General features: G+C 52.9%; 5 protein-coding genes across 5 annotated transcripts; 1 reads left to right on the forward strand and 4 right to left on the reverse strand.

Moving 5' to 3' along the window:
- Positions 1–618: 618 nt before the first annotated feature.
- Positions 619–4,027, forward strand: P153DRAFT_314588 (glutamine-dependent NAD(+) synthetase with GAT domain-containing protein). The gene is made up of 11 exons (XM_033664925.1): positions 619–940; positions 989–1,068; positions 1,125–1,172; positions 1,307–1,357; positions 1,428–1,620; positions 1,688–1,971; positions 2,035–2,048; positions 2,104–2,747; positions 2,798–2,937; positions 3,059–3,145; positions 3,231–4,027. The coding sequence occupies exons 1-11, from the start codon at positions 902–904 to the stop codon at positions 3,772–3,774; spliced, it is 2,124 nt and encodes a 707-aa protein (XP_033524953.1). The 5' UTR covers positions 619–901; the 3' UTR covers positions 3,775–4,027.
- P153DRAFT_221079 (uncharacterized protein) lies at positions 3,901–5,299 on the reverse strand. The gene is made up of 3 exons (XM_033662628.1): positions 4,587–5,299; positions 4,089–4,473; positions 3,901–4,020 (listed from the first exon to the last, which is right to left on the reverse strand). The coding sequence occupies exons 1-2, from the start codon at positions 5,012–5,014 to the stop codon at positions 4,095–4,097; spliced, it is 807 nt and encodes a 268-aa protein (XP_033524954.1). The 5' UTR covers positions 5,015–5,299; the 3' UTR covers positions 3,901–4,020; positions 4,089–4,094.
- A 286-nt stretch (positions 5,300–5,585) lies between these two features.
- On the reverse strand, positions 5,586–8,797 carry P153DRAFT_288937 (uncharacterized protein; the record flags this gene model as incomplete). Its single annotated transcript, XM_033663620.1, has 2 exons — positions 5,586–6,347; positions 6,407–8,797. The coding sequence occupies 2 exons, from the start codon at positions 8,795–8,797 to the stop codon at positions 5,586–5,588; spliced, it is 3,153 nt and encodes a 1,050-aa protein (XP_033524955.1).
- Positions 8,798–9,647: 850 nt separating this feature from the next.
- P153DRAFT_356307 (uncharacterized protein) lies at positions 9,648–11,745 on the reverse strand (the record flags this gene model as incomplete). Its single annotated transcript, XM_033666637.1, has 3 exons — positions 9,648–11,240; positions 11,296–11,600; positions 11,667–11,745. 3 exons carry the CDS (start codon positions 11,743–11,745, stop codon positions 9,648–9,650), a joined length of 1,977 nt encoding a protein of 658 aa, XP_033524956.1.
- Positions 11,746–12,565: 820 nt separating this feature from the next.
- P153DRAFT_375285 (uncharacterized protein) lies at positions 12,566–13,276 on the reverse strand (the record flags this gene model as incomplete). Its single annotated transcript, XM_033669577.1, has 3 exons — positions 12,566–12,753; positions 12,811–13,206; positions 13,261–13,276. The coding sequence occupies 3 exons, from the start codon at positions 13,274–13,276 to the stop codon at positions 12,566–12,568; spliced, it is 600 nt and encodes a 199-aa protein (XP_033524957.1).
- Positions 13,277–13,918: the final 642 nt, after the last annotated feature.

Raw genomic sequence — 13,918 nt, forward strand, 5'->3', positions numbered from 1 at the left:
TGTTCGATGATGTAACAACGTCTCACCCGTCGCGAGAATAAGACCAACGTGCTCCGCGAATTTTCAACGGGAGACGGAGAGTTCGCCGGAGTTCAAGTATGCGCACGCTCCAGCGTGCTGCAAGCTGCCAGTCAGGAACAGCCTGAGGGTGGAGTAGGACCGAATGCAATGTCAAATCAGCAGAATAACGCAATCCTGCACACATCTGGATAGTGCAACTCTGACGACCCCTTCTAGGTCTACTGCTCTTTCCTATAGTGTGTGGATGCAGCGTCGTGGCCGTATGGCTTGTGCAGATACGGATCCTACTTCCGCCTTTCACGTTGACGCTAGAGGCAGATCGCTCCCTACTTGCTATCGCTGTGAGCACGAGTGCCGCGTTGCGAGCTTGTAGATTGGATCCATTGGCCATGATGTCTTGTTTTTCTGTCGAATCTCAGAGACCGAAGATGAAAAATACTTTCGCTGCAACTGTCGACTGCAATAACAATTATGATGTGTTTCGAGGTTCTTTTTACACATGATACGCAGGGAGGAACGTGCGGAATCCAGCCTCGCCGATTGCCCCTCGCATGCCCCACCACAGCGATTGGCGAACTCCATATCACATTCGCCGCAACCGGACATACACCTTCTCTTTGTGCTGAGCTACAACTCGAGCATCACTGTGTCGGTACTTACCTAACCTGGATTCCTTGGTAACTTCTTGCTGTACCGCACAAGTCTCGAGTCACGACCACTTCAAGCTCTACTGCAATCTCTCACACCCATCTCAACCATATTCTGTCCCTTGCAAGAAGCAGTCACCTCAGAAGATACGACTGATTTCTCTAACCTAACAGCGTGACTTGCTGACAGCTCAACTACTTCATCAACCAACCTGACTTGGGCAACGGCCACGATGAAGCTTATCACAGTAGCAACTTGCAGTCTCAATCAAGTACGCACCACCATATCAGCACCTATCGCCCTACTGATCATCATGTAGTGGGCACTCGATTTCATTGGGAACAAGAACCGGATCGTCGAATCGATTCACATCGCAAAATCAAAAGGCGCGACTCTGAGGTCTGCAAATCTTGACCAGCACTCCATCACGAACATATGTTGACCCTTTGTTGTAGAGTCGGGCCAGAACTGGAGTTGAGTGGTTATGGGTGCCTCGATCACTTGTAAGTTCTCCAATCGCGTCTTGAGTTATGTTTTGTCAAATGCTTCACACACCGTTTTTGTGATTCTTGGATGAGATTTCACAAGCTCCTGCTTCTTATCCCACATTTCGTACATGGCTGACCACCTTTTTTAGTCTCGAGATGGAGACCATTAATAACTCATGGGCAATGTTGGCGGAGATACTGTAAGTGCTGTAATGCCGGCCTCTATCGAGCAGGAAAACCATCTGTGTGTACTGCTAACAGCTAGACAAGGTTGGATGAGTCCTGCCACGGTATACTGATCGATATCGGCATGCCTCTTTTACATCGAGGGAACCGCTATAACGCTCGGGTCATTGCTCTCAATGGAAAAATACTACTTATGAGGCCGAAGATTTGGTTAGCCAATTCTGGTAACTATCGAGAGATGCGATATTTTATACCATGGTCCAGACCTCATCACGTCGTGAGTCACCATCAAATCCACCAGTCGATTGGGTTTGTGTAGAAATGACTGCTAATAAGAGTACCAGGAAGAGTATGAACTGAGAGAACTACCCGAAGCTTGCATAAAGCTACAGGGCTCTACGACAGTCCCCATTGGAGACGGCATCATCTCTGCTCTTGACTGCACTATCGGTGCCGAAACTTGCGAGGAGTTGTTCACTCCTCAGAGTCCTCATCTCAGCATGTCTCTTGCTGGAACGGAGATCATCTGCAACAGCTCTGGGAGCCACCATGAATTGCGGAAGCTTGATACCAGAATATCCTTGATCCAGGAAGCCACACGGAAATGCGGGGGGATCTACTTATACGCGTAAGTTTCCGTACTATTTGAACTGGTTTTCTCTATCTAGACATCGTACTAACTTCTCCATAGGAACCAACAGGGATGTACGTATTGACACAGAAGGAACACCTTCCGAGCTGATGTACTAATTCACATCAGGTGACGGCGACCGGCTGTATTATGATGGATGCGCCATGATTCTTGTGAACGGAAATATTGTTGCGCAAGGTTCACAGTTTTCTCTCCAGGATGTAGAGGTTGTGACTGCAACTGTTGACTTGGAAGAAGTCTGGGCCTATCGGTGTGCCCCTAGCCGTGGTTCGCAAGTTGCTGTCACGCCTGAATATCAGCGCTTCAAAGCAGATTTCAGACTCGGCAACCCAAGCGATGATTTCGACCCAAGCATTGTTCCCAGCCAGAGCCGGCCTTTGAAGATCCACGTCCCGGAAGAGGAAATTGCCCTTGGTCCGGCTTGCTGGCTTTGGGATTATCTCCGCAGATCAGGCGCTGCAGGTTTCCTTATTCCGCTCTCCGGAGGTCTGGACTCTTGCTCTACAGCAACTCTAGTGTACAGCATGTGCCGTGAAGTTTGCAAAGCCATATCCCAAGATAATAAACAGGTCATTGCAGATGTCCAGAGAATCGCAGGTCCCTACCACGAGCAGGGCTGGTTGCCAAAAGATGCGCAAGAGCTCGCCAACTCCCTGTTCTCCAGTGTTTACCTTGGCATGAAAGAACAGAGCAGCTTCGAAACACGTGATAGGGCTCAACGGCTCAGCCAAGCCATTGGCAGTCATCATCTTGTAGGCAATCCTCTTGAGACAATTGGCTGGCGCAGCATTAACAGGTTCAGGACCTTGATATCGACAATGCGTTTCACTCGGTCACAGGAATTGTCACTAAAGCCACGAATTTCGAGCCTTCATTCGATGGCTCAGCAACGGAGGATCTTGCGCTTCAGAACATACAAGCTAGGTTGAGACTTGTCCATGCGTAAGATCTTCCCCATGTTCAGACTTATACTTACTCGGTGGCCTGACAAAACCTGCGAACCGAGTGCCGGCTCACTAAATCAAGTTTTTGCGTGGTTTAGAGTATCAGCTGATCATTACAGGTACACATTTGCACAGCTGATACCGACGATCCGACAACGACCTGGCGGTGGCGGTCTCCTTGTTCTTGGATCGGGCAATGTGGACGAGTATGTCCCCCCCTCCGCCCAGTCCTATCTTGCTACCCTACGTCATATATGTACACCTCCATTCCGTATTGCTGACACACAACAGGTGCCTCCGCGGCTATTTGACCAAATACGATTGCTCGTCAGCCGACATAAACCCTATTGGATCGATCAGCAAAGTCGACTTGAAAAGATTCCTCCGCTGGTCGCAAACAAAATTCGACCTTGAGATTTTGGGAGAATTCCTCGACGCGACACCAACCGCAGAGCTCCGTCCCATCAAGGAGGACTACTCCCAGAGCGACGAAGCAGACATGGGCATGACCTACGCCGAACTAAGCGTATTCGGCAGGCTTCGCAAAGAAGAGAAACTGGGCCCGTACGGCATGTGGTCAAGGCTCTGTCACGTGTGGAAAGACTCCCTCTCACCCCGAGATGTGGCAGTCAAGGTCAAGAGATTTCACCATTTCTACGCTATCAACAGACACAAGATGACTACGATGACTCCGGCGTACCACGCGGAAGCTTACTCGCCAGATGATAATCGGTTCGACTTGCGCCCCTTTTTGTACCCTCCGTTCTACCAGTCCTGGAGCTTCAAGAAGATCGATGAGGCGGTTGACAAGATCGAGCAGAAGGCGAAGAAGTGAGGTGGCTGGGGATGATGCGGGTTGGTCGGGTACTTTGGAGCCGCAGGAATCGTACCGTTCCAAGCGATGATGATGACGGGGCTCGAGACACCAAACTCCAGACTTGGTGCGCTCACGAACAGATTTTCGAGACCCACTGCAAATTCGAATCTTTCGCACACGGGACCTGGCTTTGTTTGGTCTCGTCCCATGTATCCGCACATCCCCCCTTTTTCATGCTCATATTCACAGAACAACACAGAAGACCTGAAAATAGTAAGCAAACTGCACACAACACATAGCAACAAGACAACAACAAAAAACCACACACATACCATATATCAATCCGCAAACGAAACAAACCCCCTAATCCACTCCGCCTCCTCCCTAGCATCCACCTTCCCCTCCCCCCTCCCATCCCACACATCAACCCACGTCGCTAGATCTACCCCCCCTTCCTCATCGTCCTCTTCATCTTCTTCTTCTGCCACCCCCCTTCCCTTCTCCCTGCTGCTCATCGTCCGCGCACAGAGTGCCAGAAACTTAACAACAAGAAGCTCCCGCTTAAACAGCCGCTGCATGGTGAGTTGCTTGGGCGTGCTGATGTCGCGGGAGAGGGAGTGGGGGAAGAGACGCCGCTTGAGGGTGTGGAGGCGGGGGGTGGGACGCGCGGGGCCGCGCGCGAAGAGGAGGAGGATGCACATTGTTATGTTGTGCGGTGTGTTGTGTTGGGATAAGGTGTGGTATGTGAGGATGCAATGCGTTGTATGCGTTGTATCGTATTGGGTGTTGAGAGAAGTGTTTTCGCGGTGTGCGAGGCGTCGTGTTGGTATCGGTTTGAAGATAGAAAGAAAGAGATAGTCTTGATGATGATAGTAGTGATGGTGGTGTAGAAAGTTGAGAGGAACGGGGGGAGACGGGGGGGAGTATGTCGAGGGGAGAGAGTTTGGTCGACATTGTGCTGGGTCAGGCAGTGCAGAGGAGAGGATGGGGAGTTGTGGTTGTGGGTGTGGATGTGATTTGGGTTGTGGATTTGGATTCGGATGGTGGTTGCGGTTGAGATGCCTTGAATTGGATTGGATTCGGATTGGGTCGTGGTTATTTGGTTCTGCTTCTGATTCTGACTCTGAATCTGGTTCTTTGGTTCTGGTTCTGGTTCTGAATGGGAAAACTGTGATCCATATCTGCGCTTTACACATACATACCCACTCGACCGCGACGATAAACCAGTAAGAGAGAAGAAGGGTGGGAAAAACGACATGAAGTAGGCCACTCAATCTAGAAGAAAAAGGGTGACCAAAAAAAAAAGTTTCTCAGTTGAGTTGAAATACTGGGTGAGCAAGAAAAAAGGAGATGAAAGAAAAAAAACGAAAGACTCCACAAGAGATGCAGAAAAACGCTAATGTTGCCCGAACCCAAATATCCATTCCTATTCCACACACACAAACATCCCTAGTTTCGCAGTGCGCAGTGCGCAAAAATATCCCTCATCCTGACCTTCACCCTAACCCTGACCCTGACCCTGGGTATCTATCGCTATCGCTGGTCTGACTCCCCCGTACCGTGCCGTGCCGTCCCACCACACCTTCACCCCGTACCGGTCCGCAAATCTCCAATGGATCGTCGCACGATATGGATGGGTAAGTATAACGGGCGGAAAAAAATGAGGTGAAACCGTTGCGCCGCGCCTCCCGCCCTAATCATCCGTGTACATTCTGCAAGTTTGGAAGTAATACCCGTGTGGAAAAAGTGCAGTCTGTGAGAAAATATGATTTCGCATGTCGATCTCGCGATGTCGAATCAGGCAGACAGGCTCAGGCGACAGCGAGTGTTCAGGTAACCATCGTTGTCGTTGGGGTGGGAGTAGGGGTAAGCGTGTCATCCGCCTCGTCCGGGTCCTCGGCCATAAACTCCTCAATAAACGCGCTCTCGGCATCTGCGTCGACTTCGTCTGTGTCGACATCCGCTTCTTCACCCGTGTCGTTCGTGTCCTCATGTTGTGGTGCCGGCGGAGGATGCTGCGTGATAACCGTAGTTGACGTCTGCATCGAGAGATGGACCAGAGCCATGTGCTGCTCCAGCGTCATGGCATGCATATCATCATGCAGATCCTCGATCATTTCCGCGTTGCTCTCTTCCTCCTCTTGCTCTTCTTCTTCTTCATCGTTGTCATCGTTATCATGGTACGACGGAGGCAGCCCCGCAGCCGAGATGATGGTGACATTCCCCGTCTCCTCCAAGACGCCAAACTCCGTCGTGACTGTGATAGAGTCCGGGCTGGAAAGGGGCAGTTCCGTGATGGAGGAGCTCATGTACCCCTCGCCTGGCGCCGTGGCATGGTAGTCGATCTCATCGTCATAACCCACCGCAGCGAGGAACTCGTTCAGTGCGCCGGCCAACTCATCTGCCTGGCCACGCTCCTCTCGGTCCTTCTCCAGCCGAGCTTTGACGCGCAGTTCGGCTTCTTTCTTAGCTCGGAGTTCGGCTTCAAGACGGCACTTGGCCTGTACGCTGGGCTTGCGGGTACAAGTGGGGCAATGATAGTTAACTGTGCAGAAGGTACATGTGCAAGTTGGGGTTGCCCCTGCGCATTGCTGTGAACATACATTAGCATCTGATTTCAGACATGGGATGATAGGTAGATTTAACTCACATCGCAAACCAGCACAGCACATTCAGAGCACTCCTTCAATATCGCTGGACACTGTGGACGGTTGTCACCCACCGTACGTGGATACTGGCAGAAGTAAGCCCCACACCCCTCCCATTGAACGGGGTGGCGTGGGTTGCAAGGTAGTGGTGGAGGGTTCGATATTGTGTTTGGAGGGGCACGCGGCGAGTTCGGCCATGAAGCCAAGTTGCGGCTGCGGACACCCGATGTACTGAAGGAGCGGGGACGAGCCGAGCTGACGGGGACGAAGGACAAAGAGGCGGTGAGGGAGAAAGGGTTGGCAGACGGAGTTGCGTTGAAGGAGGTGGAAGCGGCCATTTCGAGGGTAGAAGGTGGGGCAAGAATCTGCGATTGCGACAGAGGCGTGGCATCAGACATTTCAGACTCGTTATCGGCGATGGAAGGAAGATCGTTTTGTGACAGTGCTGTTGGTGTGCGTTCCGGGTCCTGGATGCTCGGCCTGTTGGGGTTGAACTCAGGGATGACCATGTGTTGAAGAGGTTCGTTGTGCGCTCGAACGTGATCACGCTCGATATGCATGTCTCGATAACCGCATTTGCGGACCTTTAGCGCTCTGAAGTCGTGCTCTTTGCAGATGGGGTTCTTGCAAGCCCGACAAGACACCTTCCACCTGAAGCTTCGATAGCAGTCCTGACACAGGCCTCGCGGACATGTCTGTTGTTGCAGCTCGAGACTGTCTTGCTTCAGGTACTGCAGGATATCGACGTCCTCGCCGAGAACATATTCGTACAGGCCGTTGTTCCGAAGTTCCCGGATGTAGTCCACTGGGCGAAGCTGGTTCGAAAAGTCTGGATCCTCAAACTGCTTCTCACGCGGTAGAGGTGCCGCTCGAATCTTATCTGCGCCCCTGCCGCCTAATCCGGTACCCAAGACAGCAATACCGCCGCCACCCGAGAAGATGGGCTCCAAGCAACACCAGTGCATATTCAGCTTTGGAGGTTCTCGATTTGCCGGTGGCACGTGCATACCATTGTTGAAGTTGCCACCGTCCTCTGAATCCGAGGAGTCATCATCATGAGCACTCTCGTTCATGAGATTTGGTGATCGAGACGCGCCTGGAGCCCACCAGAAGCGGTTGCTCTCGGCCTTGTCGTCCTGGGTGCGGTTCTCAAGCGAGATGGACGATCCAGCTGCCTGTCCTAGTGTGCTACCCAGGGTTGTGCTGTTCCCAAAGGCTAGATTTGCAAAATGGCGTGTCTTTACTCGCTTCCTGGGTATGGGCCGGTTGAAGGCACAACTTGCGCAGAGCGTCTTGCGACAGCCCATGCAATGCATGCGAACACTGCAAGACTCACAGCGCTCCAGAATGACATCGTCGCACTGCGTACACTTGACGTCGTCGATGAAGGTACTGTGACTCTTCCGTAGGTGCACAGGAACGTTTTTGCCTTCTCCGTGCGAATGGCCGTTCTCTGTCCCCAGTGGCTCGCCGTCCTCTCCCGTTTCGGCAATCTCCCACAGTCTGCCGTCGTGGTGGCCTAGTTTTGTGGTGCCTTGGACAGGGCCGATGCGGTTGCTCGACCTCCACAGCCTGTCAAAGGGCACCCAGACCTCCATGTTCTGCGGCCCGGCCCTCCCCGCGTGGTAGTCTTTCCTCCGGAAGCAGCGTCCTCCCTGCGACGGACACCACGCCGTGTCCGTCCATATCCCCAGCTGGTGGCATATCTCGATCAGCTGGTGGGTCGGGTCGGAGTCGGAGTCCCGCCGTATCAGCGACGAGGGCAGGTAGGGGCGGCGGCGGTGGTGGCGACAGCGGTAGGTGTAGAGGCTCTTGAGGGCGAGGTCGTTCTGCATCCACGGCGCGTCCTTGAGGGTGTAGGGCTCGAGGAACGGCACGAGGTGGTACTTGATCGAGACGTTCTTACAGCCCCGGACGGAGAGGTGCTGCAGGACGTCGATGCGCGGGGCGAGCACGCTGCCGACGAGGGCGATGCCCGTGACGGCCGTGTTGCACAGGTCGAGGCTCGTCAGGCGGGTGCCGTTGGGGGCGACGATCTGCTTCAGCAGGGCGTCGAACGAGTAGGCCTTGGACTGGCGCTCCCTGCTGTCGGGCGTCTCGGTGCCGGGGGTGCCCACGGCGACGGCGGGCTGGGGCAGGCGGAAGGACAGGGTGCGCCAGGCCAGCGGGTAGCGGCGCAGGAAGTCGCGCAGGTGGCGCGACGTGTGGTAGAGGCCGAGCAGGGCGGGCGTGGGGATCTGGGCGAGGAAGGACTCGAGGACGGGCGGATACGACGTGAGGACCGCCTCGAACAGGCTGAGCGGGACGGCGTGCGCCCCGCCATGGCCCGCGGCCGCCGTGCCCGCGTCGGCGTCGCAGAAGAGGGCCGTCGGGCGGTGTTGGTGGGTGCTCATGGCGGCGAGGTGCGGCGCGTCGGGTCCGTCGGCCAGCTGGCTGCCTTCAGCACAGTCGTGGGGGAGGGCGAGGCGGCAGGGCGACATGCACAGGAGACATGCAGAGGGGCCGAGGGCGGGTGCCGGTAGAGGCGTCGAGAGACGAGTCGCACGAGGTCGTGTGCCCAGCGTGCCCGGCGAGAGTGTGCGGCGTCAGGGCGGGCAGGCGTCAGGTCACGGCCGCGGCGAGCTGATCCGCAGCAGGGGATTGTTTTTGCCTCAGCACACCCGGCCGCCTTACAACGCTACCTACTTGCACTTGCACTTGCACTTGCTTTGCCTCGACTCCAGCACGCAATCGTCTTATCGACGGCGTCGTGTCTGCCAGATAAGACTGCTGGGGACTGCTGGTACGAGTGCGCTTGCCAATCTGGCCTATCACAGAGCCTCACATTACAGCAACGCAACCGTGGTACGCGATGGGTAGAGACTGTGACAGGCACTCGTGGATAGCGCGTCAACTGTGCATGACTCATGGCCACGCAGGCACATCTGTTCCGTGGTTTTCGCGAACCCTTTTCACCCCAGCCACCTCATCGTCAGACAACCACGCAGCACCGTCACATGACATAACATGAGACGCCGAATATCGCCCTCGCTGTGCGACCGGCGTTGCTTGGGGAACACCCTGTTCCAGAAGACACCGGCCAAGAAACTATCCATTGCTAACCCCCAGTCAATACACCCAGGTATCCATGTTGAATTGCGCCATCCCTACCCTTCTAGAACTCCATTGTTTACTCCGCGAGACGATCGCTTCCCTCCCAAGCCACACGACGTCGTGTCTCGTGAACTGTAGGGGGCGACACTGTCAAAACACCCAATTCCCTTCCACATCCCTATCCTCCAGCCCGTCGAAGAGCACAATATCCCAATCCAGACCGTCATCCCCCGCCGCCGTCGGCCACAGCGCATTACTAACAAACGAGAATACCGGAAAATGCCGCCCCTCGTCCATCGTGCTGCCTGTATCCGAGTCGAGATCGAATGCCGGTCTGACAGGCACTTTCGTAAACTCCAACAGCACAGTGCCAAAGTACGGCATGGTGAGCCGAGCCTTCCCGGTATCTTGTCTACTCGGATCAAGGGAAGAAAGTATCTTCTTAAGCACAATTGCGCTTCGCGCTGCAATCTTCTCGCGCTCACTCGCTTTGGCCAGTGCTTCCATCTCCCCAATAAGACGGCAGATCATGGCAAAGTCTGGCCCTTTAGACTTCTTCACTTCACTCTTCTCTCGTGTGCTGAGTTCGATGACAATGTCCAGTGCGAGCGTGACTGCAGCGATGAAGACACCAATCTCCGCGAATCGACAACAGGCTTGCGTCATGCTTGCGCTCCTGAGCGCGAACCATCGCATCACAATGTTGCGGCTTGCTTGGAGAGCTGTGGCTTTTGAAAACGCGTATCGATTATCCCTATGGTGGCGTAAGAGGTAGGGTAAGTGGATAAAGACCTTCATTTCGAAATGCCACAATTGCACCATCAGTTTCTCGAGCACTGCGAAGCACTCTGGTGACCGGACTGTAGAGGAGATGTTGGGCACGTCCCAGAAGTCTTTCGGGACTTCTTTCACAATCAACTCCAATTCCTCGTCGAGACTGAGCGCTCGCGCATAAGAGTGTGGTGAGACGTCGCGATCGAGTTCGGCTATCTGCCTCGAAATCGCGTTGACCTTTGAGCGGTAGATGAGATGCAAATGAGTGTCGTCTACAAGCGGATAGTCCTCTGAACCAAAAGGAAGGCGCATATGCAATCCCAAGTATCGATCCATATTAACAAGCTGTGTCCATATCGCCTTGGCACTACAAGACCCTGGTATCGGCGGCTTACAATCTGGCTGTGTGATGATGCGTTGAAATCCCATGAGGTGCGCCAGACTCAGGCCCCGTCTGACGATGAGCCACGATTGACGAAAACTGCCACTGTTTATGTGGTAGATGGCGAGAAGCAGCAGCATCTCAAGTCCGTGGAGAGTCAGCATTTTCTCGTCTGAGGAGGTAATTAAAGAAGTAACAGTGTTGACATAGACAAGCGTGGTGGCCTCCAGCGATCCCAGATTTGATATTCGTGCCGGATCGAATTCTGGTGGAAGTACATTGATGCAGACTGCTAGATGGAGGAGGGTGCGAGCCACAATTATTGATGGATTATGAGCAACAGCTGCCATGTCTAGGGCGTAGGACTGCACATCCCTGTTAACGTATATGTCTTGAGAGGCTTTGTAAACGCTATCCAGGATCATCCATCCGTTAGACGACTCAAATATGATATCCGCATCATGCTGCGAGGGCAGAAGGGCAACTAGGGTCCGGCGGATGGTGTCATTAGTGGACAAGTGCGCGCTGTCCTGTTCATCGACCAGTGTACGGATGGAGGGTGATGAAGTCCATGTTTGCGCGCTACGCTAGTCTAATAAGCATGTCTCCTGATAGGCCTGGAGAGAATAGTAGTAGACTCACGGTTCCATCACCGAAAGACGAGATGCTCCGGACATCTTTCGCTATCTCAGGTAGACCCTGTCCTGACTGCTTCTTGCTACATTCTCCCGACATCGGGTTCGAGGGGGAATCCGAAGGGGTAGCGATGGCGAAACTCTTGCGACCAGCAAACTTTTCAAAGAAGTTCTCAAGCTTGTTCAGCCGCTCCCCAATGTGTAATGAGCATGCATTGGTCTGATCAGCACGCTCCGGCTCGAGGCTGTCGACACTGGAGTGCGGGCTTATGCTCGTTTTGCTCGAACCTTTTTGGACATTTCGCCTCTTGCCTGGATAGACACATCAGTATGCATGTCAGGAAGACACGATCAACAATTTGAAGGTATCAGCCTCACATTCCCAACAGGCTCGGCGTAATCCTTTCGCCGGACGCTTTGTTCCTGTCTCTCGGTTTGTGGTGTTGGCAATGTCCATGATATATTAATAAGAGTTGAAAAGAATCAAAGATCGTAAGGAAACATTATGCAAATGCTATAACCGACACGCAGGGTTGTGTAGTAGGAAACAATCCGATTCTGTTGTGGGGTAAGGGTGAGATCAAGTAAATGGTACGTGTGAGTTTATTCGGGCTCGGCCGTCGATTCGTCCGCATGCACGTGGGTAGTAACTCCGGATCAGATCAATCCACCTTGGCGTGTGGTACAACATGTAGTTGTGAATTGTAATATAGTGTTGCAATGACGCGTCTTTGGAGTGTTGGTAAAGATCAAATGCGCCACACTACCTACTCATCACAACTGTCCAGGCGTTACGCAAGGGTGTATGCCAGAAAGTTCCGTGTGGAGCGCTCGGTCATCTAAGCGCAGGTGATATCAAATGCTTACTTTCGCCGGTTGCGGACTTACCAGATTTACACACTAGCACAAGAAAATATACAACAGCCGAACGGGAGAGCGGGCGGAGATAGAGGAGTTAGAGGCGATGATGTGAGATGGGAAGACTAGACTTGAACGAGATAAGCGACAAAAGGTGGTTGAGGGCTGAACTTGGGAAGGCCCGTTTAGTCCTTAGGTAATCGAAGACGTGTCTATAGGTAGTTCATGAGTGATCGCAACCCAATTCAACGCTCGTCTCCGAGTGGAAACGAATACTGTTTCTGCGATAAGATCGAGAACAATCTTAAGCTGGCCCCCTCTTATAGATTGTGACACCTTGGTATATATACCTCAACTCTGTAGGAACTGGAGTGAGAACCAGCAACTCCGTTGCAATGCTGCCATACGTCAAGTTGCGCTCAAGCGTACATTTCGTCGTAGTCCTCTTCATCGTCGTCTACCGGTGGCGGCTGCGGTTGCTTCTTCTTCAGAAGTTCCTTGCGATCAAGAGGGCAAGTTGAGTTGAGTTTGAGCCAGGGTGCTATGCAGTCCAAGTCGAATCGATGGTCTTTATGGCAGGGTAGTTGGACTACAAGCGGGTATTCGTCTGTTTGGCTCATAGTTAGTCAAGTTTTCAATCTTTTCGTGAGGTGTCGCGACTCACCCTCGAGAAATGGGTTCACGCAAATCGGACATGTATCTGTTGGCTTCAGAGCCTTCTTTGGAACCCTCTCTAGCTCGTCCAAGAAGCTGTCAGGCACGCCCTTGAGCTCTGCAGGCGGGTCGTCTGCATTCTCACGTAACACCTCGATCATATTTGCCAGCAAGTCGTTGCCCTCGCTACCCTCGTCTGCAGGCCGTCCGCGCATCACCTCGAAGGCGTTCGCCAGCAGGCGAAACGCTGCCGCCATGTTCTCGGGCTGAGGCAAAGCATTGGCGTTTGTGTGCGCTTGCGGATCTGAGGTGTCTACCAGTTCGAGCTGGGAGAAGAAGGTAGAGAGGTCTGGCCGACGTGGAGGTTGTTGCGCCTTGTCATTTTTGGTCTGTATGTTATGTTCAACTGCTCAATGTCAGCCGGGGTGTCTACTTGACAGTATGCTATCTGAGTACTCGCCTTCGTAACCAGACATGATGGCGGTAGGAGTAGTTCTCTGGGATGACAACGTGTTTGGTTGCTCGGGCGCGAAGAAATGATGACACTATTGAAGGAACGCGTCCGCCATGGATGCCTACGCGACCTTGCCCCGCGGTGACTGAGCCGTGCCGCAATCCCGCCAAGACATTATTTCTACGAGCATTCTCGTTGTCGGTGAAAACACTCGACAATATGTGTATTAATTCGAACTTACGACAATTCATCGCGCAATTCTAAATCTACGGTCTATTTAACACCATGAGGTGCAGTCAAGCCATAAGAAATCCCATTGCAAATGTACACAATGCATATGTTCGCAAAACTTCTCAAAACGAGAAAATACCTCAATCAGGAATACTCGTTCTCGAGTCTTCAGCCATGAAAAATGCTACACTTGTTCAGCGTCGCAAATAGACCAACAAATCATGCCGAGAGTAGAACTGCCCTTGCTTGTAAAGATGCACAACGAACATATGATCTTTTATCATCATATTCATACTCATACTCATACTCACACAATGCAGTAGGCTAGAAGCGCCTGCCCGGATGTGTCGCCACCCAACCTTACTCAAGTCTCTCTACTTTCTCATCTGTAAGGTCCAGATGCGTTTTCTCTCAGATGCTCCGTCTCATAAAC

Source organism: Dothidotthia symphoricarpi (assembly GCF_010015815.1).
Source record: "Dothidotthia symphoricarpi CBS 119687 unplaced genomic scaffold P153scaffold_8, whole genome shotgun sequence".
In the NCBI taxonomy this organism is placed as follows: domain Eukaryota; kingdom Fungi; phylum Ascomycota; class Dothideomycetes; order Pleosporales; family Dothidotthiaceae; genus Dothidotthia; species Dothidotthia symphoricarpi.

What these genes read in the sequence shown, in the direction of transcription:
- P153DRAFT_314588 (XM_033664925.1), top strand. Translation starts at nt 902, where the DNA reads ATGAAGCTTATCACAGTAGCAACTTGCAGTCTCAATCAA. An exon ending in TCAAAAGGCGCGACTCTGAG is followed by an intron (nt 1,069 to 1,124) that starts GTCTGCAAATCT and finishes CCTTTGTTGTAG; the next exon opens with AGTCGGGCCAGAACTGGAGT. An exon ending in GGTCCAGACCTCATCACGTC is followed by an intron (nt 1,621 to 1,687) that starts GTGAGTCACCAT and finishes TAAGAGTACCAG; the next exon opens with GAAGAGTATGAACTGAGAGA.
- P153DRAFT_221079 (XM_033662628.1), bottom strand. Translation starts at nt 5,014, where the DNA reads ATGTCGTTTTTCCCACCCTTCTTCTCTCTTACTGGTTTATCGTCGCGG. An exon ending in TTCTTTCTATCTTCAAACCG is followed by an intron (nt 4,474 to 4,586) that starts ATACCAACACGA and finishes CCAACACAACAC; the next exon opens with ACCGCACAACATAACAATGT.